The sequence below is a fragment of the Pseudonaja textilis genome, chromosome 2 (genome assembly GCF_049901715.1).
Source record: "Pseudonaja textilis isolate UNSWEBS1 chromosome 2, rPseTex1.2, whole genome shotgun sequence".
NCBI lineage: Eukaryota > Metazoa > Chordata > Lepidosauria > Squamata > Elapidae > Pseudonaja > Pseudonaja textilis.
This window is the reverse complement of record NC_141991.1, coordinates 22684249-22710382: the sequence shown is the minus strand read 5'-3', so window position 1 is coordinate 22710382 and position 26134 is coordinate 22684249. Positions and strand designations below refer to the sequence as shown.

General features: G+C 43.6%; 1 protein-coding gene across 1 annotated transcript; it reads right to left on the bottom strand.

Annotated features, from left to right (window-relative positions):
- Positions 1–551: 551 nt before the first annotated feature.
- Positions 552–26134, bottom strand: LOC113447656 (sodium- and chloride-dependent creatine transporter 1-like). Its single transcript, XM_026717957.2, has 14 exons — positions 25817–26134; positions 20929–21177; positions 18736–18867; positions 16372–16627; positions 15688–15820; positions 14320–14454; positions 13990–14093; positions 12821–12945; positions 11810–11922; positions 10135–10272; positions 8910–9012; positions 8659–8759; positions 3493–3663; positions 552–2514 (listed from the first exon to the last, which is right to left on the bottom strand). Exons 1-14 carry the CDS (start codon positions 25845–25847, stop codon positions 2368–2370), a joined length of 1938 nt encoding a protein of 645 aa, XP_026573742.1. The 5' UTR covers positions 25848–26134; the 3' UTR covers positions 552–2367.

Genomic DNA, 26134 nt, shown 5'->3' with positions numbered 1-26134 from the left:
CACCTCGGAAGGATGGAAGGCTGAGTCAACCTTGAGCCTGGTGGGATTCGAACTGCCAAATTGCAGGCAGCCAGCAGTCAGCAGAAGTAGCCTGCAGTACTGCGTTCTAACCACGGTGCCACCGTGACTCATCACCGTGCATGTGGCGCAGTTTCAGAGGCTGACCTCTTATCCCCCAAAAGATGATAGGTCCTGGTTTGTGTGCCTCATGGACAGACCCAGCTTTCAAAACAAAAAACAAAAAAAACATAGCTTGTTGAAGATTTTCTTTCTTGCCTTCAGTAATTGTTTGTAGAGACTTTTTTCTTTTTCCGTCAAAAGGGAATGATGAAAAATGGGATCCAGGACGGAGCACATTAAAAACTTTCTTTTTAAACTCTACCTGTAATAATTTGTATCATAAAGAAAAGGGAGGACACTGGGAGAAACATGCACATGAGAAATGATGCAGATCAAAAGAGGGTTGTTGGCTCATCTGGCTGAATAAGACAGTACAGGCCAGAAAGGGTAGGTGGGTGAGTGCCAGTTTAACAAAGATGCCATGAGCGCAGTAGAGAACATATCTTGTATTTATCGTTGGAAGTCAGATCAGTATCACTTTGCATATGTAATTGCCAAAAAAATGAAAACAGAAATAGGGAGCTGAGAATGAGGCTTAGGAGGATTGCAGGGGTGGTTTACAGTTTGATATGAGGCAGGAAAATGAGAGCTCAGCCCAATTTGGCACAAACATTCATATGTTACAAATACATACATTGGAGTAATGCAGCATGCATTGGAGTATGGCTGTATCGATAACGTGCAAGAGAAAGATGACTAGCCAAGCAGGTTTCCTTGCTTGATGTATTTTTCTTTTTTCTTAAAGTGTTTAATATCTTTGTTAGAGGCAGAAATTCAAAAAGGATAATTTGTCACAATATGAGCAATTAGGATTCTAATTAGTTGCCATAAGAAGGATTTTCATGGTCATCGTGCATTCACATTAAGTCAGCACAAGATTCCAGTTTGTTATTTTGGTATATTTCTTGTAGCACAACCTTATATCAAGCATTTCTCATAAACAAGGTAGAATTGCCCTGTTGAATTTCTGCCTGCCTGGTGGATGATAATGCCGTAGAAATTCAAACAGAAATAGATCCCTCCTTTAGCAAGGGATTTACATGCCAACTGTTTCTCCTTTAAGATTCCTCTATGCCTTTATAAGCATAAATGGAGAGATGTAAGCAGCGATCAAATTATTTAAGACACTTTTCAGATCCCCGTCTCCTTAGGTTAGCCCAGATATTATCCATGCAGATAGATTTCTTTCTCCTTTTTTGGATGGAGGGAGATTTCAGATGTTATAAGTGGCCTTAGGAAGCCCGATGCCCCCTTGCAGTGCCCTTGATCAAGAAGACCACACTCCCAAATGGCAGAGGGGAAAACGTGAAGGCAGCAGAGACGGACAGAGAGATCTAAGTGACAGAAGGGTTCCCCTCTTCCACGCCCAGAAAGCGGTATGAAAATACGGTACATTCAGTGTAACTGAATCTGGACCATAGGAGTGAGAGACAGGGAAATAATCCATGAGGAAAAGAGGCTAGAGATTAATGGAAAACATTTGGTCTTTTTCTGTTTTTTTTGGAGGGAGGGCAAGGAGGGAAAGAACTGCAACACAACGAGCAGGATTAGCCTGTTAATCAGCTAGGGTTACATGGCTCTATAGCTGGCTGAAGCTCCCTACCCACCCACCCCCCATGCAAAGACGGAGTCCGGGAAACTAGAAGCAGCACTGGGTCAATTGGGAAATGGAACCACTGAAGCTTTTGTGATAGTGGGAAGCACTAAGAAACGCTGGAGTTATGGAGGCTCCAATACTGGAGGTTTTCAAGCAGAAGACTGGGCGGCCATTTGCCTGGGAGAGCATAAAGATTCCTGCCCCGGAAGAAGATCTCAGCGGCCCCTTCCCAGCCTAGGACTCTATGATAAGGAACCAATGCCCTCACCTGAGGTTTGAAAGCTAACACTGGAAGAATAGGACGAAGTGAAACCTCAAACGATTTTGGGACTGTCGGTGGGCTCTTTTCATCGCTTGCACAAGCACTTCTACCGGTCAAGGTTTCCCAAATCAGATTCATAGCTTTTCGTTAATCACAAGAGCCTCACTGAAAAGGGCGAGAGCCAGAGGAGTTGGAGGGAGCTCAATGCAACCCAAAGTGGAATCTTCTTCTAATTTGCAAGGGACTTTCCCGCTGCCTTCTCTCCCCCCCCACCCCCCCATCCCCATTATGCTGATTCTCCCGTGGCCTCTTCCCTCTCCACTTGACCTTGGGGTGGGTGAGGGGGGGGGGGTCTCCTGTTATTCCTACTGGGAGAGGGCAAGAGACATTAAATCACAGTCTCAAAAAGCGTAGCCTTCTCTGGAGGGGCAGCAGCAAGACTGTCTGGTGGTGGCAGCAACTTTGCCTCTGCTTCGGGTGTCATGTATTCCAGGTGGTGGTGGCCCCAGACAGGGGTGGTCAGCAATTGCCAGCGCTGGGGGAGAAATGAATGAGGCAGTGGCGTCAATGATCAACTCAAGGTAGCACCTCCATTTGTTCACTTTTATTTATTCACCCGAAATAGTCATATCGGGCTCGCATTAGCCCCGTTGGGACTGGAAAGACAGTTTTCTACCCAACACTCATTTATGCCATAAAAATAGGATGTTTAAAGTAGAAAGCCCTTTCTCTCTCTCTCTTGGAATGAAGGCCTTTAATTAAAGTCACACCGCCACACATTTAAGTCATCCAACGTCAGCCAACCGACGTTGGTCAAAAGTTCTTTGTATTTTTATTGGTATGCTGTTGCCTTTTGAAGAATGGGCTGATATTCCTTAAAGGCACAAATCAAACAATCAAGTAATTATTGTCCCTGAAACTCAAAGGCCTCTTTTACAACAGTTAAAAAGCCACCACTTAAGTGCAAAATGAGAAATAAACAAACGAGTTTAACAGGCAGGATAAAGCCGGATTACTCTGAAAGTTCTGAACAGAATTCCTGACGTACCAACGGTGTATCTTCTTGACCCTTGCCCTTTACTGTTGCCTTTGCACAATTGTAATTTCATTCTACACACTCTAGAAGATCCTCTCTTTGTCTGGCTAACCACTGTAGAATTTTTTGTGTGGTTATACTTAGTAAACCAACCGATTATACACAGGCAAACACCTTAACTGCTAAATGAGATGGCAGGTCTTATTCATGGGCACATTGTCAAAGTTTTAGACAAGCCTTTCCAAGGACCAGCATAGCTACATCTCTGGAAAATATCTCCAATGTCACTGACCTATCATGCCACAAGAAGGAAATATAAGCTACATTTGGACAAGGAAAAGCCAAGCCATCACCCTAGCCTAGCCTCACGATAGTATGTTCTCACCCCGTGCGGAATTCCAGGTGTCCCAAACAGACACGCCTAACAAGCAAGATGGTTCCCTGGGCTTCAGGTAGAGAGGAGCTACTGACACTCACCTGTTGGAAGGTGCCCTTGCTTCGCAGAAGTTTGTAAGCGACCGTGCAGGGGATGCAAAGCATGGAGGCAAGGGCCAGCATCCAGCCAATAGCCTCCCCCCACCAGGGGTAGACATAGGTCTTATTGTAAGTCAGCGGCTGATAGTTCACCACATGGAACAGGAAGATGCCCTGATTAGGAAGAGAGAAAAAGATTGGGGGGGGGGGGACAGGGAGGGAAAGGAGAGACCAAAGTGAAGATCAGAGTGATTCCAAACTGTCTTCCTTAGAGTTCTGCAGTTTTAAAATGAAAGAGTTATCGGTTTGCACACTGAACCCTCCGTCAACTTTCAACATTTTGTCCCACTTTTACACTTCGTCTCATTCTGCACTTTTAGACAAATTGCCTTTTATATATGCAGAAATCTTGTAAAAAGTTGAAAAATGATTCCAGTCAGGGAAGGAAAGAATTTTTGACGTCTAAGCTGCCAGCCAAGTAGCTCTGACCTCAATAAATATTAGATGCAAAGTGTTTTTTCCCCCCTGCTCCTAGGAATGGCATCTAAAAATGCTAGGTCCCTTTGAAGTCACTTTTTTTTTTTTTTGGCTTAAAATATTTCTTACTCTTTGATAATATGCTGTTTAGTGTGTCGCCTCTATGCTGGTCTACGTTAATAAAGATTTGGTTGAATATATTGCCTCTGTGTGGCAGACATTGTGCCTATCTTCATCAATAGCACAACAGAATACCATAACTTAGAATGCATATTTTCTTCTCCATGCATTCAGTTGTAATACTGTTTGAAGTAACTGGCAGTTCAAGCTGACTTATCTTTTTTGAGGTTGAGGGAGTAGAGAAAGAGAAATATTTTTTTTTAATTCTTCCAGGAAAGCAAGGCAATTACTGTGTTTATTGAAACAGAACATTTTTAAATAGGTTCGCAAAAAGAGGAATATTATACCTTTGCACCACCATAGTACGATGAGTTGCGACACAACTTTCGAAGCGAATGCAAGGAGCAATGTTGGATACACGGACAGAGAAAGAGGAGATGACCTTGCTAAGCCCGCTAAACACAACCTATTTTTAGCTTTTACTTTATATTTTCTCGACTGATTCCAATTTCAGAATGTCTCTGGAAAGCATGCCGCCAATGTTTAGCAATAGAAGAGGTTCTGGGGCTCAAACAATTGTTTGGAGCGGGGGCTGAATGACCCCTAGACTGCCCGTCCCCAGACTAGATTCCATAATACATTCTTAGGTTAAAAAACAACATTAGAGAAGAATGGAGAACGTGTCACTGTAGAATCTGTGACAAATATATTCAATGGGAAGATTGACCAGTCAATATGTAGGAATAACCTCATGCCATTTTGTCAGTCAGTCAGTCTGTCATTCTTATGTCTTTCCTTCTTCTGCACATGTAAAAATGCATTCAAACTTTTCTATAGAGAATTGTGTTCAAGAGCCTGTTTTTAAATGCAACGTTCTCCAAAATTATACTGTGCACCCTTGAGCATAATGGGCTTCTAAATATATTTTATCCCAAGAAGTGCATTTCTCAAAGCCTTTTGGGCCATTTTGTAAGCGAGATCTACGAGTACTGCAAAATTCAGGGCATCGCACCATTCAAAGGCAACAAATGTTTCAATGAACACATTGCTCTGGGAATTCCAAAGAAGGTCAATTCCCACCAGAATGCACAAAAATATAATTGCTACTGGATATGACACAGATATCCACGTTATTTTAAAACAGGCAGGGGAAGGTTATAGCCAAAATTAGGATGGTTTTGTGTTTTTGTGTTTTTTTTTGTTGGTTTGTTATAATGCAAAACAAGCTTTTACAGCAACTTTTCTCTACTCAAGCTCTCTCACTCTTGCTAGACAGTATAGTGGATAATCAGGCATATCTGAAGGGCATCAGGCTGTGGACAGTTGACAAAAAAAATAATTTGGGGACAATCTCCACCTTATTAGCTGCATGCAATAACAGGGTTCTCTTTTTTTAAAAAAAAATAGATCTTAACATGCCTCTGGGGTTGACTTAATGCAAAAACAGAAGTAGGGGTCATTTTGAATTAATCCTCTTTGCAAATTTACCCGTGTCCTTAACTTTCAGATCCTCCAGCCACCACAGACTGCAGGGCATGCACCTGTGAAGTGTGTGACCCTCCATTTTTTTCTACCTCAGCTTTCAAGACCCTTTAAAAACCATTGCTAAAAGGGGGCAGGAAAACACTGAAGCTCACTGAATTAAAAAAAAAAAGGCATGTGGGACTTCTCAAAGATTCTCAAACCTTCAGATCAAATAAATGTATAAATAAATATATCCGCCTTCCCTTCCAGGGTTTCTCCCTCCCCCACCAAAAAAAAAGGAAAGGAAAGGGGGGATTTGCTATCCAAAGGTGGCTTGCTATGATATATCAAAAAGACCTCTTATGTTGATCCTGACTCTGAAATCAGTACAGACTTGTTTTAAAAAGGCAAGTAAAAGGATCTTTTTAACAATGGTGAGTTTGGGTGAATTTCCCCTTTCCTGCTCACACAGGTGTATCATAGCTATGAGTACAATTAGAACACAATGCGACCTGTACATCTACAAAAAGGCAAAACAAAACCCCAAAATCCAGAAGTACACATGCCAATTGGAATTCTATGTCCAAATTGTAGCAGGAGCATCCTTCCCCAGTTCAGATACCCTCATTTCTCTTTAAAAAAAAAAATCCTAGAGATCTGGCTGTTCCCTGGCTACGTTGCTCCATGAGCATGTTAGTCTATGTTAATGTGAATGATTGATCCCAGCACTGCAGATTCTTCGATTGGTTCTTCTTTTGAGTGATGCATTTCTTTCTCTTCTTTTTAATCTGATAGCTGTCTGGTCGCTTGGTGAGTGGCAAATTATCTAAATCAGATAAGTGAGTAAGAGCAGCACAGTTGTGCCAGGAGCTACCAGTCTAGAAACAGCACTGGGCATGATCAGTTCAAATCTAGTGCAGGAGGAAACCAAATTTTCCAAAATCATCAGGGTTTCATCCTCTAACAGATGGCTAACATAAGCACTAGCTGCCACGTGTGTAATAAAACAATGGCAGACCTGAAAGAATTATATTGCTTTCATAAAAGGCTTCAGGGTCCAAGATGATTGCATTTAGTTATCTTGGAACTATTTTGTTGTTTTAAATCAGGCATGTCCAAAAATCTGGCCCGGGGGCCAATTGCGGCCCGTTTTTCAAATTTCGAGTGGCCCGCAGTCTCTTCTCCCCGCCGGCTCAATCTGTCACTCATCCCCGCCGGCCGGCGTTTTTCCCTTCACTGCACAATGGTTCCTGTGAATGTCAGGCTGCACGGTCGGCCCACACACATTTTCACCTCACCAAATCTGGCCCTCCTTGCAAAAAGTTTGGACACCCCTGTTTTAAATCATTTATGTGCATGGATGCAGAGACGTACATCTGAATTTGGATGGGAGCTCTACCATGGAAGGAAACATTTCACTCTTTTTGCATCCCCTCCTCCATATCAGGGGACATTTGTGCCTCATCTTTGCTGCCAGACCAGCCAAATAGAATTTGGAGAGTCAAAGGGGAGAGGAAGGAGCCCTGGCAAAACAACAAGCCCTCATGCCAGCAATTTGCTGAACTAGGAGGCAATCTGAAGGTCCAGAAATAAAATACTCTTATTTAAAAAAAACAAACTCAAAGACATCCAGTATCCTTATTTTGTATGATTGTACAAGTAACCTTTCAATGGGAGGGAAAGGAAAGGACAAGCATTTCCCTCTGAATGCAGTGTGCTCAGTAAAATGTCAATTTGCCACTGGCTAGGATCGAGGTATCGCATAACCTTCATACTTAATCAAGCTCATTTTTAAAAAACCAGCTGGGGGGAAAAAGTTTCTGGAAAAAAACAACAGCAGCCTAAATGGGCCCAACTTTAAGAAAGCTCTTTCTGATTCGGGGTTCAAGGGCCGAGTGCCATTTGATGGGGTGAACTCCCATCCTTGCCTCAGCTCCTGCCAACTTAGCAGTTTGAAAGAATGCAAATAGATAAATAGGTACCACTTCAGTGGGACGATAACAGCATTCTGAGAGGTCACACTGGACACATGACCACAGAAATGTTTTTAGGACAGCATTGGTTCAGTAGCCTTGAGATGGTGATGAACACTGTCCCTTAAAACTGGCAGTGATTAGTGGAGTAAAATCCACAGGATCTCCTTTACCTCAGGAGTCCTTGGTGCTATCTGAGCTTGCTTATTTTCTTACAGACATTTCATTACCCAAACTAGGTAACATCATCAGTGCTAGTAAGGAGTGCAGTTTTCTGTCAGTTTATATTCTAGTGGCTTTCCTATCAGTGTTGGTGGGGATGGTCTTAGAGAATCTTTGGTTGGGCTGTTTGCTGTTAGCTTCCTCGGCAGTTTCTTGATCGGGATATCGTTTATTTGTTTGTTGGTCTGATGCTAACCTTGGAGTTAATCTAAGCTGATCTGGGTAATGATTGCCGGTGGAGAGGTGCTGGAGTCTTTTTTGGGCTGGGTGATTCTCTCTTTTGCGTAGTCCAGGGGTCTCCAACCTTGGCAACTTTAAGACTTGTGGACTTCAACTCTCAGAATTCCTCAGCCAGTTTTGCTGGCTGAGGAATTCTGGGAGTTGAAATCCACAAGGCTTAAAGTTGCCAAGGTTGGAGACCCCTGGCATAGATGTTGTTGATGTCTATGTGTCTATTGATGGCTGAATTGTCAGAGTTCCAGGCTTCTAGAAATTTCCTGGTGTTTTTGGACTCGGCTTGGTCTTGGGTGGTCACATTTCGCCATTGAAACTATGGTTAAATTTATCTATACGCCTAAATTACTAGCACTGATGATGTTACCTAGTTTGATAATGAAACATCTGCAAGAAAACAACCAAGCTCAGAGAGCACCAAGGACCCCTCATGTCAACCCTGATGTAGTAATAGCAATAGCATTTAGACTTATTTACCGCTTCACAGGGCTTTACAGCTCTCTCTAAGCGGTTTACAGTCAGCACATTGCTCCCCCCCAACAATCTGGGTCCTTATTTTACTGACTTCGGAAGGATGGAAAGCCAAGTCAAACATTCTCCTTTATTATCCCTTTTACTTTTTTCTGATTCTGCACCCATCCCTATCTACCTCCCTGCCCGCTCCCCGGGCAAGACTTACCACACACACCACTGGAGTAATGAATAACCAGCACCACTTCATGTAGGGCAGAGGCCGGTACCCAATCATCCGGGCGATGTCATCCATGAAGCGGTCGGCTCCTGCAAAGAAGAGAAGTGGAAGCTGAAGACAAGCTGTTTTCCTCCCGCCTGGTCCAGGTTCGCTCCCTAGATCTCTCAAAGGGGCTTGAGGTGGGGAATGGCAAGTAAATGCTGACTTTTCTTTCACTCTCCCTCCCTCTTTCCACTTACCGTAAACCCAGGCAACCACCACACACTCCCAAAAGGCTTGCCAGAGCAATGTGATTCCACTTGCAGAATAGTTGTCGAAGAGCTGAAAGACGTACATCCCGCTCTACAGGCACAGAACATAGGAGAGGAGATGATTAAGGGAGTCATTCAAAGCAATATTGTTTACTGGTGTATGAGGCTGACGGTGGAGATGAGAAAATGTAGGAGCCCATGTGAACAGCCTGTCCCCAGAGCTCCATCTGGCTTCGCTGTCTTGCTTTTCTAAGATTAAGATAACCTTTACTGTCATTTTCCCGTATAAACGATGGCACACATTAAAATGAAATTCCAAGGCCCCGCTCTCAAAAGAAAAAAGAAAAGTTGTTTTGTTTTGCAAACCGAACACTTTAACTGCTTCAGAGTGGAGAAGATAATACTAATCATTCATGTACTGCACTTCGCCGAAAATACGTCCTACCCCAAAAACAAGCCCTAGCCTGGTTTTCATGCTCGTGCCTAATTTAAGTCCTATCCCCCAAAATAAGCCCTAGTTAAGCCCTGCCCACCGTCTGGTTGTACGAGATGGGGTGAGGCACGTGTGTAAAAATCAAGCTAAAGTGAGGATGGGGGAGTGGTGCTGCCCAACTTACTTTAATACTGCCGCAGCTAGGCCTCTCATGCCCCGACACCTCTCATGCAGTCACTGCCTGACTTCTGCGTCTGCTTGCGGTCGTACGCCACGTGGTGCATCGCACCAGTGCCACCGCTCACACGCTCAACAGCACAAGACACCACAGTGAGTGGCCACAGAAGTTAGGCAGTGGTACAACAGGTGTTGGAGCATGGGAGGCCTGGCTATGGCGTCCTAAAGAAAGCGGGTAAAACATCCCCCCAAAATAAGACAATGCTTATTTTGGAGCCCAAAGGAAAATAAGATCGGGTCTTATTTTCAGGGAAACAAGGTATTTATTTGGAATTTTTTGAATCTCTCCTTAAAAGTGACTTGGTGTGATTGTCAGACACGTAATAGATCTTGCAAAAGAAGACAAGTGGGGCTGCTATTGCCTGGATGACTAGAATGGTTATTTCTGTGAGTGCGTTTCGCGTTGGAGCCTGAGGGTCATGATCATAAGAGATTCATAAGGCTGCCAAATCAAAGAGACTCAAGCAGCTTACAATTAAAAGCTCCCCCTAGGTGGAATCCATTTTACAAAAAGGATCGTCTTTCTTCCAGCCTTCAACTCACCTGGGTCACCATGGAGAGATCAATGACACAGCAGACAAGACAGCAGATGGCGGCTGTGATCTCCCTGCGGGGTGAGGCTGCTGCTGGTTGTGGAAACAGGTCTAGGATACCGGTGATGAAGCCTTCTACGCCCACAAACTGGTATGAAACAAGCAAGCAGGGAAGGGAATGGAGAATGGGTGACTAATGCATTGGGCTGCACACTGTTTAATTCAGAGGATGTGGGAGACCCAGGACTGCTGGGCTGAAAATACCAGGGCCTGGGGTCTCCCAGCAGAGACATTCACCAGCGGGGACATTAAAAATAGTCAGGTTGGTGATCATGACTATGCAACTGTAGCCCAACATCTATTTGTGTGTTCCCCACGTGTAGCACCTTAAAAAAGAGTGGAGTTTGGCCAGGTCTACCTTAATTGTTCTCCCAGACCCCCTGATGTCCTTGGCAATGTCCCGAGAGCCTTGACCTGTTCTGGGTAGCCTCCCACTTCCCTGATCTTATTAACATCTGACCACTGGGTCCTCACTAGTTGCGTCAGACACTGACTCCCATAATTCCTTTGCTGGCCTCCTTTTGGACCATGCTGGAGGGCAATTATGGGAGTTCAAATCTAATACAGCATCATTTTGGAGCCACACTAGTAATAGCACTTCGACATATATCGCTTCACAGTGCTTTACAGCCTTTTCTAAGCGGTTTTTACAGAGCCAGCCTATTGCCCCCAACAATTTGGGTGCTCATTTTACTGACCTCAGAAAGCTGAGTCAACCTTGAGCCTGGTGAGATTTGGACTTCTAAATTGCAAGGAGCCGGCAGGCAGCAGAAGTAGCCTGCAGTGCTGCATTCTAACCACTGCCCCACTGTGGCTCATAGATATGTTAAATGCCTTACTGTTGTACATTCTCACCATGTCCCCCTGAATTGCTAGATTAAAAAAACAAAATGCAGATCTAAATTCACTTACATCTAATGCAATGTACTTCGTAGGCAACAGAATGGCAGCTGGCCAGAAATATTATGGGTAGCATAAGCGATCTCTTCTTACAGAGCCCTTTGATTATGCCCAGCAGTAGCCTAATTAGCCCATCCAAATGTATGACAACAATATACATGCAGAAGACATCTGGTAGGGGAGATGTCTGACCTCAACAGGAAATTGGATGTGGTGGTGTAAAGGAGTACAGTTATCTTGAAGAAGAAGATCTTACAGAGAGCCTCAGAGTTGTTGAGTGCCTTCTTCTTCGCTCCTAGTCACTTAGGTCAAGATGATAACTGTCTTGTTGTCCCTATCCTTTTATAATTGTGGATAGCAGCAAGAGTTTTCCTGATCCTCTCGCAATGAGAAACACTTTATCAAATTAGTTCTGCAGATACTGCTGCTACAACAGGCATGTCCAACCCGCAACTCAGGGGCTGCATGTGGCCCTGGGCAGCTGGTAATGCAACCTTCTGAGATCATAAACTTTTACCATCATTATGTGATTTAGATACATTATCTGCATTACATATTTTATATGTGGCCCAAGGCCATTCCCCTTCACTGTGGCCTAGGCAAGCCAAAAGGTTGGACATCCATGTGCTACAAAGAGAGGAGGAAGCTGGAAGGATTATTAATGGAAAGCTGGCAAATCCCCACCTCTGTTTTCTACCTTTTCCTCACTCTCCGTGAACGGTTACCTGGCTGTCCAGACCCAAGACAAGAAGCATGAAGAAAAACAGGGTAGCCCAGAGTGGGGAGAGCGGCATCAGTGTTACAGCTTTAGGATAGGCAATGAAGGCCAAGCCAGGACCTGTAAGACACAAACAATGCCTGAGAATGGAGACTGCAGAAAAGTCTTACCAGTTATAAGAAATTAAGGACTTTCAAGGTCTCAGCCAGGAGTTCACAGTTTTTCTGGAACTGAGGTCCATGCTCAACTTTCAGATGGTAGATGACCTTAAGGCATTTATTTTTCATGCGATCAAAATTTAACTGCATCTATCGAATATAGCACTAGCACTTAGCAATAACACTTGGACTTATATACTGCTTCACAGTGCTTTATAGCCCACTCTAAGCAGTTTACAGAGTCAGCATACTGCCCCACCCAACAAACTGGGTCCTCATTTTACCGACCTCAGAAGGCTGAGTCATCCTTGAGCCTGATGAGATTTGAACTGTCAAATTGCAGGTAGCCGGCAGTCAGCAGAAGTAGCCTGCAGTGCTGCTTTCTAACCACTGAGCCACTATTAATAGTCTATAGTTCATAACACTATTGTCTGTTTAACTCAGTTACCTTCGATCACACCAAAACTTACAATTCATTGCTTAAATTTTAGAGGAATCCTGGGATTTTCAAGAAGAGATTGGACTGCCATTTCTCAGAAATGGTGTAGGGTCTCCTGCTTGGGCGGGGGGTTGGACTAGATGACCTCCAAGGTCTCTTCCAACTCTGATTATCTGTTATCTGACTGCACTGAAAATCATCCTAGTATGAGACTGTGCACCTCTGACCCTGCAATTGTTTTTCCTAGCCCTCTGCTTAAAATCCTTTTTTTTAAAAGGAGACCCCACTGAATCCAGGTGCAAAACAGGCCTTGTAATACTAGGTACTTTCACTCGTGCAAAACCCTGGAAAGGATCTGCCTCGCAAAAGAAAGAAAGGGAAAACCACTGTCAGGAAGGAAATTCTGACCGCTGATCCTTACCTGACTCTGCCACCTGGGAGATGTCTACCCCCTGCTCTGATGCCATGAAGCCCAATACTGAAAATACTACAAAGCCAGCGAAGAAGCTGGTGGAACTGTTGATCACAGCCAAGAGATATGCATCCCTGCAGAGAGGAACGGATAAATTCAACACAACCAGAAATGGACACTTAAGAGCCTCAAGCTATTAAACCTTTTCCACCTGTGGCAGTGATTGTTGTGTGGAAAAGGAAACACACAATGCACGCTCATAATTGAACACACATTATGGAAAACACCCCAGCCTTGCTCCTTTTTATTAAGATTACAGAATTTAGATGTTTGTGTGCAGAGAGTGAGATAAAGTGATAGCCTAGACCAGGGGTGTCCAACCTTGGCAACTTTAAGACTTGTGGACTTCAACTCCCAGAATTCTCCAGCCAGCATATGCACATCCGCACATCTTAAAATGGCCAGGTTTGAAAAAGCACTGGCTTAAATTATGCAAATAAAGCATAACTGCACACATTCTTGTCTTCTGCATAATTTGTTTAGCCTTTTGCTAACCTTGGAGTAGATGCTGAAACTTCTTAATCCTTAATCTTTGGATACCGCTTACCCTCTTATTGCTTCCTTTCACTTCCAATATCTCAATCATACATTTTCAAGGTTGTATTTGTAACTTGAAGGGCTAAAAAAAATGTCAGGGTAGTGAAGAAATGAGATTTCTCAGGGTGTCTATTGGGTACACATTGTGTCAAATTATATATTTAGGGAGATTAACATAAAGCCAGAGGTGGTATTCAGCAGGTTCTGACCAATTCTGGAGAACCGGTAGCGGAAATTTTGAGTAGTCCAGAGAACCGGCAAATGCCACCTCTGACTGGAGATTTTACAAGTATCCTTCCCCCTGCCATGCCCACCAAGCCACGCCCACAGAACCGGTAGTAAAAAAAATTGAATCCCACCACTGCATAAAGCACACGAAGCTAAAAATAGGTGTGTTGATAGATATGCTGGTTTAGAGACACGGAGAGGAAGAAAAAGGCTTTAAGCTGACTTAATGCCACGTTTTAAAGATTCTTTTTTGAGGGACAGCATTTTTTAGGATTCAGACAACCCCAAAAGGTTTCACTACCATGGTTGGCTCTCAGAATTATCTGTAATGTGACATTGGGAGGGTGTCTCACCTGTAACAGTTGTTGTGGAAGCGATTGTAGCTGCCAAGTGCGGTCAGGGCTCCCAGCCCAATAGCATATGAGAAGAAGATCTGGGTACCAGCATCAATCCATACCTGGGATGAGGGGAACAGCTGTGGTATAAACCCCCACTAGTGGGGGGGGGGGCAGAACTCTGTTTGCATGGCCTGAACCAGGTGACTAGAGGGCAGCTATGGTTGCATGCAAGAGCCTTGTTTCCTCCGGAGACATTGGCTAAAGCCTCACCATTTCCCAATTACTTCCCCCAATGATAACCTTCTCCACCCATCTCTCTCTGTCAACGTCACCCAACATTCTTACCTGAGCCACAGCAAGCTTGGACCAGTCAGGTTTCAGGTAGTAAATGATCCCATCCAGTGCACCAGGCAACGTCACTCCATGCAAGAGCAGGAGGATAAGCACAACATAAGGGAACAATGCAGTGAAATATACCACCTGTCAGCCAAAGAGAGGATTAGAAATTACAAGACTGTATAGTAGGAGGACCACCCTACTTAGATCCCAGATTACATTTGACATGATGGGTCACAGGTTATGGACACTGGGATAATAGGATAGAGCAGTGGTTCCCAACCTTTTTTTCGCCCCGCACCCCTATAGAAATTTCACTCGAACCTTGCACCCCCTGAAATTTAGACTTTAGGAACTACTGAAGGCGTTAAATATATGGTAGGATTGAATCTTTTCAGCTATGTATGTGACGGCCACTGAATAACGATACTTAACTCTAAAATGAAAACAAAGTTAATCCATTGCATAATAAATAAAAATGCCAACATATAGCCAATATCCTATTATTTACCTGGACTTTTCTCGCACCCCCTGGAATATTGTCTCGCACCCCAGGTTGGGAACCCCTGGGATAGAGCAACGTTTTTCAACCTCAGCAACTTTAAGATGTGTGGACTTCAACTCCCAGAATTCCCAATCCCACAGCCAGCTGGCTGGGGGAATTCTGGGAGTTGGAGTCCACACATCTTAAAGTAGATGAGGTTGAGAAACACTAGGATAGAGAATGCGGATTATGTTAAAACATAAGCATGTAAAAGACAATAACAAATGAAAATGTAAAAAAAACCAGTTTATGGCTGCTAGAAGCCTTGTCATGCTCATTTCCTTTTCTGCAAATTCACAAACACAACACATGCCATTGGTTGTCAGGAAACTCTATCCCTGGACCTTTCTTCCCCTCTTTCTTTCAATAGCTGTAGTTATTTCCAGAGAATGATGGACGCTTTTATCGCTAGACAGCTTTACAATCCAGTGGGAAATACAAGCTACATTTGCTTGCAAGTACTGCATGATAAAACAATTGGTTAGGCTGCCCTCCTCCTACCTTCACTGTGTTTCTTACATAATGTCTGTTCCTAAACTGAGGTCAGAGGAGGGTAGGAAGAGGTTTATTTTCTTAATAAATAGTTCCTTGAAATGGTAAAAAAACAACAACGATTGTTAAGTATGAAGTCCATTAGGTCTGAAGAGGAAGCAGCAAGATATCAAATTTCACCCCAAAAGCCAGGAAATCTAGTTTCAGAATGAAAAGCAGGGCATTTCAAGATTCAGAAATAATGGCATCCTTATTAGAGAATTTATCCTGCGCTCAGTGTCATTATGGGCACTCGCATAAGCTTTCTCCTGAAACAACACATACACACACACACCAGTTACCTTCCCGGTTGACTTGACTCCCTTCCAGATGCAGAAATAAACAATGACCCAAGTTACAAGCAAGCAAAGGATCAGCTGCCAGCTGATCTCTCCTGGATCAGCCAGATCCCCTGAAATATGCAGCACTTTGTTCCTGAGGAAATGAAGAAGGAGATTAGAAGAAGGCCCAGCCTGACAAAGAAAGGGAAAAAAACACTCATCTGTGGGAAATTATTTGCTTTGCCTCAGGTATGGGTTGGGCTCAGAGGACAGATCAGATTTACAGATTTCGTGAAACCATGAAAAGTAAGCAACTAGTCAATAGTTAATTGAGTATGATAATTTTTAGTATCTTAGGATTCCTTCATGGATTTTCTGCCTCAGCTGCCAAAACCCTTTGGATTCCTGTTATCCAAATCATTCCATGACCCCTTTTCCCTCCATTTTGAAGTTTCCCTTCTGTCTTGCTCACTTTTCCCCTTCCCTCTGCTGGGCTTTCAAGAAGCCTCCTCAACTCGTTCTTCTGGAGCAGGAGGCCACAAAGCTCTGGCCTTCAGAAGCTGCTGAACTGTAACTCTGCCAGGCCGGCCCATGAAGAAAAATCTAGGTAGCGCTGGAAAAGGCCACAGGTTCTCCCCACCCCCCACACCTTTTCCCAAGGAAATCTACACCAGGTGTGCCCCCTAGACATTGCCACCCACTCACTCCCAGAACTCAATGACGGGAGAGCGCTGGTCAGCCAGGCTGCTGCAGTTTCTGGAGGTGCCGTTGTGGGTGGTGTTGCCGCAGTTGCTCAAACCAAAAAGCTCGGTGCATTGGGGAGAGTTCCACGGGTGGCCACAGGTGGCCCACGGCAGCGTCTCCGTCAGTGAGTGGGCCAAGTAGAAGACACCCCAGACGAGGATCATAATATAGTAAGAGTTACAGAAGAAGACAATGACCATGGAGGCGAGGCCCAAACCTAGAGAGAAACAACTGATTAGAGCCTGAGGCATTGGAAGGGTAGCATGTCACACCCTTGCACTAAGGCCCTGCCTCAAATGGCAAGGGAATGAAAGAACAGCAAAGTAGGGAAGCTTGAAATGATGTGGAGAAGAAGTAGGCAGAATAATATTTTGAATGCTCTCTTACATTAAACGAAAGAGACATGATAAGCATAATTTTAGCTTTTCTTTAGCTTTAGCTTTTCTTTAAACAAAATCTTCAGCTTTTCTCCCAAGTTAGATTTTATTAATGTGAGGAACTCAAGAATAAGTTGGTAAAACTCTGTTTTGTGCAGTTTTAAAGTGCTGCATGTAGAAACTATGTCCTGTATCTATCCTTAACCTTCTTTTTCCCATGCAAATTTCAAGCAAAATCTATATAGCAGACAGTCTAGATTGTGTTTATATTGTAATGTCAACAATCCCCCAAAAAACTCTGCCCCCAGGAAAAGTGAATTCATCACATCCATTATACATACATAGGTGTTGTTGTTTATTTCCCATTTTTATCTTGTTTTCACTAGGCCTGGGAAATGCTGAAGAACTACAATATTAAACACTTCCATATCCCATCTATTGGACAGCCCTATAATTGTACATTCTAGAAACTGATACTGATCACTCAATTCCGGATAAAATATAATATTCAGTGTGTTTGTAGATGACTCAGAGTCATTCTGATAATTAGAGGATGGTCCTAAATGCCAGGAAGGCAAAATACATATATATTGCAGCTTTGGAGAAAATACAGATGACTGCCAAGTAGGAATATGCAAAAATCACAGCAGAAACATTTGGAGCCTGGATGTAAATTAACTTGTTTGATGTACTGGCTGCCTTCCAAATGACCCCTTTATCTCAAGGAGGTTGCCCTGTCATCATTATGATGGAGTTTTATACTGGTACGAAAGCAAGGGTCCACCCACACATGCCTGTGTCCCCTGTTTTGAACAAGCTATTGGTTAAGAAGCATCAGGTAGCTCCAGCCTACTATTCCTTCCTCTCTGGCCAACTAACAATGGCTGGAAACTAAACTTCCATTTCCACAAGAATATCTGTGGCAAAGTTTCAAAACTCTATGCTCCAGAAACTACTGTAGTTTCCACATTAAATTGGTGAAAAGACTGAAGGTGAGGTAAAATCTTTGCACGCTGGGCTTCAAATAGCTGGAGAAGCAAGAGATGGCACCAAAACCACTAATTCTTTGGGCCCATCTTGCGGTCTTTCTAATACTTGTGGTCCAGATTTGTGCTGCTGCTAGAGAATACAATGGGGGCATCGGGTGTGGGAAACTAGATGCCCCCATTGGGGGAGACACGCTACATTGCTAAGATGCAAAGCAAGACTGGACTTTTGGGAAGAGTAGGAACAGCCTTTCAAACTTGAAGAGCGCTTATGCTGTTGCAAACATTATCGCTTCTCAACTTGCCAGAGAATCAGGGGGAAGGGAAGGGTGAGATTGAATGCAGGCTCCAGACTTCAAGAAGACAAGCTGTGAGAGTCAAGGACACTCAGGCAGGGGTTTGCCAAGACCAGAGACTTTTTCTCATAACAATACAATGACACTCCATTGGACAATGTGATCTGCATTAATGGTGGTGGGGAGAAATCTATGTCATCATTATGTGGGTTTGCTCAGGAATTAAGCAGAGCTGGTTTTGCCTTCAGCAGTGCCAAAATGATGTACTCAATAAAGTTTTGCATTCAGAGATTGGAAAATCTCGTGTGTGCTTGCTTTCGTTGGGTTCGACAATCCCTAAATTCCACACCAATGATTTCCCCAATTTTATCCTTTCTGCCGAATCGTAACAGAAGGGGGAACGGTCACGACTCACAACAGTTAACGGAAACAGACAGATGCCCTTTGGTTCTCTGTAATTGAACAGAGCTGCTTCATCACTTTTTATGTAGCAGTATAGCCTAGATTATTTGTAATGTTTTCTTAGATAGAGTTCTACAAGACAAATAAACTCTGCTGTGCTTTAATACTCTGTTGCTATACATCCTCAGCTTCACAACAGCTCCTGCTACTTCTGAACCTAGCAGGTGGCTGAAAGGTACAGACAAATGTCACCGAAGCCATTACCTTTAAACAGGGGAGCAATGTTCCAGGCTGCAATTCCACCTTGCTTCATAAACTGTCCCAGGGCCACCTCCAGGAAAAAGACAGGGATCCCCCCAACAAAAACGATCAGCAGGTAAGGAATCAGAAAGACACCTGCACAGAAAAGGGGAGTCAGTGTTCTGTCCTTTTTTTTTTCTTTCAAGAAGCTGGAAGAGTATACAGAGTCTTTTTAGTGGCACTGCTGAAATTATGGAATGCTGAATTCCACTCTTCAGTTCCTCTGTTGTTTTAGGCTTTTAGTAGTTTTCTCCATTCGGATGAGTTATGGGATTATACCTCCAGGCAGATACATTCTCTCTGTCAAAGACACACAGGCATTGTCTTCTAATCTGAAAAAGCTTTAAGTCATTTCCTGCTATGGTACATTTCTGTACATTTCATAGGATGGAGAATTTGGGAAGATACAGATTTATTTTTCCTCACTGAATGTGAAGCATATTAGGACAAGTAGAGAAGCCTCATGAATTCATGAACTGCACCCTTGGGTGTAAAGACGGCAGTTTTGGAATGTTTAAAGGGTATTTACACTCATAAAATCTTGACACCGTTGAGGGACAGTTCCAGCTCTTTTCAGTAGGAGGTTGAAAGTGAGTTTCCCAAATCCACCTAGTATTGCAAATTCAGCTGTAATTCAAATAAGATTTGAACAGAAGCTGATCATTCCCCACCCCACCCCACCCCCAGTATAATTTCTAGAACAAGTTTTCCATTTTCCATGGCTGCTTGGGGAATTCTGGGAGTTAAAGTCCACACAATCTTAAGCTGCCAAGGTTGAGAAGCACTGTGCTATATAAATCAACATCCAGTTGAATGCTTTCAGACTGCTCCCTTTTGTCTCTTGCTCTCTCTCAAATCTAAACTGGGGAAACTAAAAAGAATGTGCCTAGACTTACGTCTATTCTATCGCAGCAGTGGACAAGAAAGATAATCCTGACCTTGAATCAGTTTAATGCTCCAGAGTCCTCCATTCAGAACCTGCCGATTTTGCAAGTATTTTCAAGATGCCTGTCGATGCAACCCAAGCATCTTCATATGCTATTTGATATCATTTTGTTCCAGTTCTTTGATTGTCAGCTTGTCCCAATTCCATGAGGCGCATTACAACCAATTAGAAATCCTTTCCTTGCCTGCTTCACATATACTTCCAGATCTCTACTCCCTTAGAGCATATGCCATTGTAAGTGAGCTTTTAAAAAACATTTGCTGACATATTCTTGAAGGAGGTTCCTGTATATGTTGGGGCCATAAGCAAATATGCACGACTGGATTTACAAGTCCTTTTCCCTGATTGCCTAGTCTCTAAGCTTAAGAGCCTCAATGAAAACCATCAACGTAATAAAAGCAGGAGTAGTGACTGCCTTTGGGACTAAATATATAGAAACCACCTTTAATTTTCTATTGGGTAAACCCAAATAGTTCTCATCCACCTGGAATAAGGTCCAACACTGTCCAGAACCCAGAGATGTAAAGTCACAAGTGGACAATGCTTCTTGTTAAGGAGGTCCAGATAATTTAGTATTTGTGTCATCGGCACTGTCCCAGTGATATTTATTTCAGCTTTTGCAAAGCCTCTTATTCTACCAGAGTTAAGAGTAGGACATTCTTTCTCTCTTAAAAGCTATTGCCTGTCTTCATTTTAGTCCCTTTTTTGAAATAACACAGATTCTTACAAAAGGAATGGTTGTAAGGTTTTCAGCTGCAGGGTGAACCTTGTGATATAATGAGACAGAGAGATGATTCTGAGTAACCAAATGGTGTATTATTAGGCTAGTACTGTAGCTTATCTATGGATAGAATACAGGTGGCCTGTAGCATTTTTCCGTGTAAGAGGCAATTCTACCACAGTGCCCTTTGCATAAACTTTGGTCACATTTAAGTGTGTGCAATAAATAACTTTCCACTCAAAAAGTGAAATAATGCCCTGCATTTTTATGTAGTTCATTGTGGTAAGTTTTGCCACCTGGAAAAAAAGAATGTCTGAGTTTGACTGACCCAGCTTGACAGAAAGGCATCAGAATTCACCTACCTTGCATCAGGGAGGGAATAAGAAAATGGATCTGGAGGCCAAAGACAGAGGTGCCCCTGAGTCCAGGGAGCCCCTGGATTCACCTGTCCCATTGCTACACATTCCAGTTCCCATGGCAACCCTCTTACCTCCTCCATTTTTGTAGCAGAGGTATGGAAAGCGCCAGACGTTGCCCAACCCTACAGCAAAACCAACACATGACATGATGAAATCCATCTGGCGCGTCCAGGTCTCTCGCTCAGGAAAGGATAGCTTCGCCGGCCCGATGGGTACCACCAGAGGGACAGTGATGGCTCTCTCATCAAGGGTGGCCTCCCCTGGGCCACTGATTGGTTCAGCACTTTCTGGCTCAGCTACCTCTGAGCACTCACTGCCCTCTGTGGAGAAAAGGACAAGCTGCTAGTCAAAAGTCAATCAGAGAGAAAGTCCAGCGAGCTGCTGAACCAACCATTTCTAGCTGCTGATGGTTGGGAAGCTGAAGGAATAGGGATCATGGGCAGATGCTTGACACTCTGATCAACAGTTTGATCTTCTATTAACTTCCAGTTCTATGTCTGCTATCAACAGGGCTGAAACCACGAGAGAAAGTTAAAATGGTGAAGAGTAATCTGAACCATGGAGCAATGCAAGCCTTTTAAAAAAAAAAAAAAAGTCTGCCATTCAACTATGCAAGAAATACTTCACAAAAAGACTTGATTGATTGGTGGATCCAATTTATAAGCCACCTCTCTTGTCTATGCAACTCTAGGTTACATATGGCATATTTATCAATCATACAGGTGGTCCTTGATGTACAACCACAATTGAGCCCAAAATTTTATGTTGCTAAGCAGGACAAGTGAATTTCACCCCATTTTTATGACCTTTCTGGTCACAGCTGTTGAATGAATCACTGCAGTTGTTAAGTTAGTAACACAATTGTTGTGAATCTGGCTTCCTCATTGACTTTGATGGTCAGAAGGTCGCAAAAGGGGATCATGTGACCTCAGGACCCTGGAACTGACATAAATATGAGTCAGTTGCCAAGCATCCAAATTTTGATCCCATGGCCATGGGGATGCTGCAACAGTTGTGTGAAGAACGGTAATAAGTCACTGTTTTCAGTGCTACTGTAACTTTAATGGTCATTCAATGAACTGTTGCAAGTAAAGAATACTTACGGAGCATTTAAGAATCGTCCATTTCTCTCATTACAGAGAATCTGGGTGGTTACAACAATAAATGTGTTGAAAACTGAAATAAGCAACACTCTATTATTGTACTAGAGAAAGAATAGAATAGAATACCTTTATTGTCATTGCATTCCATGAATACAATGAAATTTGAAAGCTACTCCAGCACAGTGTCCCAAATACCACATCACAATCACACTACACAGTTTTAAAAATTAAAATAATTATAATAATAATAGGACTAGATCACAAATACACTGTTTGATTCAAGACAAAAAACTGGAAAAAAACCACCTGTTTCTCAATCTATCAGTCCTCATTTTAAGACACCTATAACGCCTCCCTGATGATAACAGATCGAAATATGAATGTCCAGGATGAGAACGGTCTGTGGAGATTTTTAATGTTCTAGAGAGGAGTCTGGTCTTCACAATCTCTTCCAAAGAAGAAAGAGAAACACAAAGAACCAAGGAATAAAATCCCAAGATTAATGACGGGTCACAAATTGCTCTGGAAGTGGCTCAGGATCTGTTGAAAGAGCCACATTTCTTAAATACCACTGCAGTCTTAGGAAGAATATTATCCCACAGGACAGATGTGGCTACAGAAAGGCACAGAAATCCCCCTCCCCCCCAATGTTATGAGCTGCATCACTTAATATGAATAAACTATTCTTTTATGTGGACAAAAGAACTGGCTCGTGACATTTTGCTTTTTTCAAATAAGTGGCTTACTCTTTGATTTAAAAACCTTTTTTTTTTCAAGTCATGCAAGAATGTGATTTGTTCTTAACAACGTCTATAATTGGTGGGGGCTTCTGAGGCATGTCAGGGCTCTGTTCCAGAAAGGGGATTGGGTCATGCCAAAAATCTAAAGTTGATTTCATTTAATCCAATTTATTACATAAAGTGGACAGAATTACTCTTTGTATATTTCGGTTATATTAAAAGTAATGATTTAATCACAATTTTTGAAGGGTTCAGGAGTCACATTCTAGGCTTTGGAAGAGCACCTGTTGTGTAACTCTTCTTAATCATGTTGCCAAAGATTCAAGGCCGCTTTTCTCTCACGGCTTCATATATGGGCTTTTTTGTGGGAATTTACAGTTAAACTGCAAAAACTACTTTAATGATAACCTCGCCAAGGATGGGCAAAACCAGTCCCCCTCACTTCAACCAATGTTCTTCAGGTTGTCTGAATTGTGCCGATGGCAACAACAAACTATAAAGTACGTTTCTTTTTAAATTAGTGTTCCAATAGCATTTTGCTTCTAGATAAAAATCAACAGAACACAGCCTATTCTTAACTAGATGTTGCAGAGCTGGGAAAGCCACATAAATTGGCAGCAGGGCAAAAGTTGAAGGGTTGGGCCTCCAGATTCCATTCTATCACCCATTTTTTTTCTTTCAGTACGGTTACAGGTGTTGGCATCCTAATTTTTGTTCAGAGTCCATACGAAAGTGGCATTTGTTTTTTTGCTCTTCTTGCATAAACCTTTGAGGGGGCAATGTGCATGTGCGAAAACATGTTTGCAAATATCAATTTTACGAGCACCCCATGTCCATCCTTTAACACCTAGAAAAAAAATAACTTATTTCCCTCCCAGGAATTTCCTTGGCATCACAGTATTCGAGGCCTATCCCTGCTTCCTTGTTCCTTTGAGGGCCATAGCTTGCCGAATTCGTTTGACAATGTAATAATTTTGCAGGCACCTTTTATGTAATGTTCAATCTTTGGAATGCAGACACTAAATTTAATTCTTTCTACTTAGAAAGTTGCAATTTTGATGTCACAATGCAGGATGGTGAGTCACCCAGTAGGCAGTGATGCTGAATACACACACATATACACACACACAAAGACAGGCACAGAGAGCATTAACCACATGAATTCACACAGCAGTTCCTATACTCATAATGTACTTCCACACACACACACACATGCCCAAATCTCTTCTTTGGGCTGTTTCACACAATTCCCTGGGATTATCTACTCTCCCCCCTGGGACCTGGAATGAGGCTTGAAGATATTGCTGTGGTTCTTCAAGATTTTTGTTTCATAACACAAAGACAAACTGAATCGCCCCTCCCCTTCCTCATCCAGGAAACACTGGGCCAGCCAGGCACAAAGCTACTAATAAAACGCTGGGTACTTTCTTGTTGGTTGGTAGCCTGATCACAACAAGTTGCTTCCTGGTGCCAATTTCCCTGGCCTGTTCTGCAGGTTCTCCCCCCTCCCCTCCCCTCCCCTGAAGAGTCTGGCTAAGAATGCCCTTTGCACCTACGAGCATCTCTGAAGCCAAGGAAAAGGAATCCCCTTTGGGCAAAACAAAGGCATCAAGAGTTGTGGGCAGAGCAAGACTACGCTCCAGACACAAAGCCCTTTTTCCTTGTCTGACTTCCCTTCCCCCACAGCTCATATGCTGCCTGGGCCCAGCATGTGACTGGGCTAATCCCCATTTTCTGGGGCTGAGTCGTCTGGATGCTCTTTGGCTGGCTCTGCAGATGGCCCCTTCTCTTGGCTAGGCTACATAAAAAGCACGTGCTTTCTTCAGAAAAAAATTGGGGAAGAGAATGGAGGAAGCGGCAGAAGGGAGAAGGGAGAGTGATGGTGTAGCATGTTTCATACAAGCAAGTTCTCACCACCACCTCTTCTCCTCCTGCTGAGCTGTTGCCTTATATGGAGCTAAATGCCCAGGACCTCCAAAGGCTTCCTTTCCTTAGCTTCACACAACTTGGAAGGGCCAGCTGTGCCTCAGGCATCAGAGCACTCTATGCCCCTGAGGTATCAAAGCTCAACCATATTGTTTATACCACATACACTGCGTTCCACCCCACTGGCTGTAGATGAACCAGCCTGGAATAATTACCACCATCCTCCATTCCAAATGCAATCATCCTTCTGTAAAATTAGCCCAGCCCTCATCAGCATCCCTCTTCCCAGATTAGGAAGATCACGGAGAAACTGTAGTGTGAGTACATTTGAGGGCGTTACCGTAGAAATACTCGGATCCATAACTTTCCCCACCCAGCAAACGAGGGAGCAAAATGTAAAAATAGCAAAAAAGGATGGACTGACAGTGTGGAGTAAAGGCTATCAGAAAGGTGTGCACTTCTGACAGAGGCGGGGGGGGAGGGGGAGAAAGTAGAACAGAATAACAGAGTTGCGAGGGACCTTGGAGGTCTTCTAGTCTAACCCACCGCTGTATACAATTCCAGTCTCTTCTTAAAAGCCTCCAATGATGGAGCACTCACAACTTTCGAAGGCAAGCTGTTCTACTGGTCTATTGTTTTTACTGACAGGAAATTCCTCCTTAGTTCCAGATTGCTTTCTCTCCTTGATTAGTTTCCATTCATTGTTTCTTGCCTTGCCCTCTGGTGCTTTGGAAAACAGGTTGGCCACAGCTTCTTCTTTGTGGCAGCCCCTCAAATATTGGAAACACTGCTATCATTTGGCCCCTCGTCCTTCTTTTCATTACACTAGGTAGCCCAGCCGGGGATAGCTGAGCTGCCTAACCATTAACACAAAGGACCTGAAGAGGAGGCCACAGAGTAGCAGCTTTTGGAAGCGTGGAAGGCTATTGTACTATTGTCCTAACTTCCCTCCCCCCCTCCAAGTTAACATATAAGCATTGCATTCCTTACCTGAATTTCACTTGGGGAGATCCCCACAGAAGCCCTACCGGATCTCTGCCTGCATTCCAAGAGACCCTGGCAGCAAAATCTTTCTTCTCACACAATAGACAAGTGCGGTGGCCTCCCTCCCCACAGGGATGAACAGGTGAGCAGGACAGAATTCCACCGAGTTCAGCGCAGCACTTACTCACGGCATGCAAGGTCCTTACCTGAAGATGTTTCGGTGGACACTGGAGCCATGACACGAGGCTGGTGGCAGGGCTCTGCGATGGAAGACTGAGATGGGTGCTGGGTCGGGAAGCTGGCTCTGGGTCTGGGTGGGAATCAGGATGTAATCTCAGAAGCAATCCACAAAGCACTTGAAGGTGAGGCGAAAGAACCTCATTGATGGGGATTTACACCAGGGAAACGGGCAGTGGGTGAGAGTCTGGGCAGGGCCTTGAGCTCAGAAGCAGGCAGCACAGACCAGGCAGAGCATGTGCACCATCCCTCAGCGCTGGCTCTGAGTTCTGCTGCTCTGAAGAATG

Bases quoted from the DNA above. Each gene is read 5' to 3' on its own strand.
- LOC113447656 (XM_026717957.2), bottom strand. From the start codon at position 25,847: ATGGCTCCAGTGTCCACCGAAACATCTTCAG. The intron at 12,946-13,989 runs GTGAGACACCCT...TCCTCTCTGCAG, and splicing joins TTCCACAACAACTGTTACAG to GGATGCATATCTCTTGGCTG. The intron at 8,760-8,909 runs GTAAGTGGAAAG...TCTTCTTTGCAG, and splicing joins GGTGGTTGCCTGGGTTTACG to GAGCCGACCGCTTCATGGAT.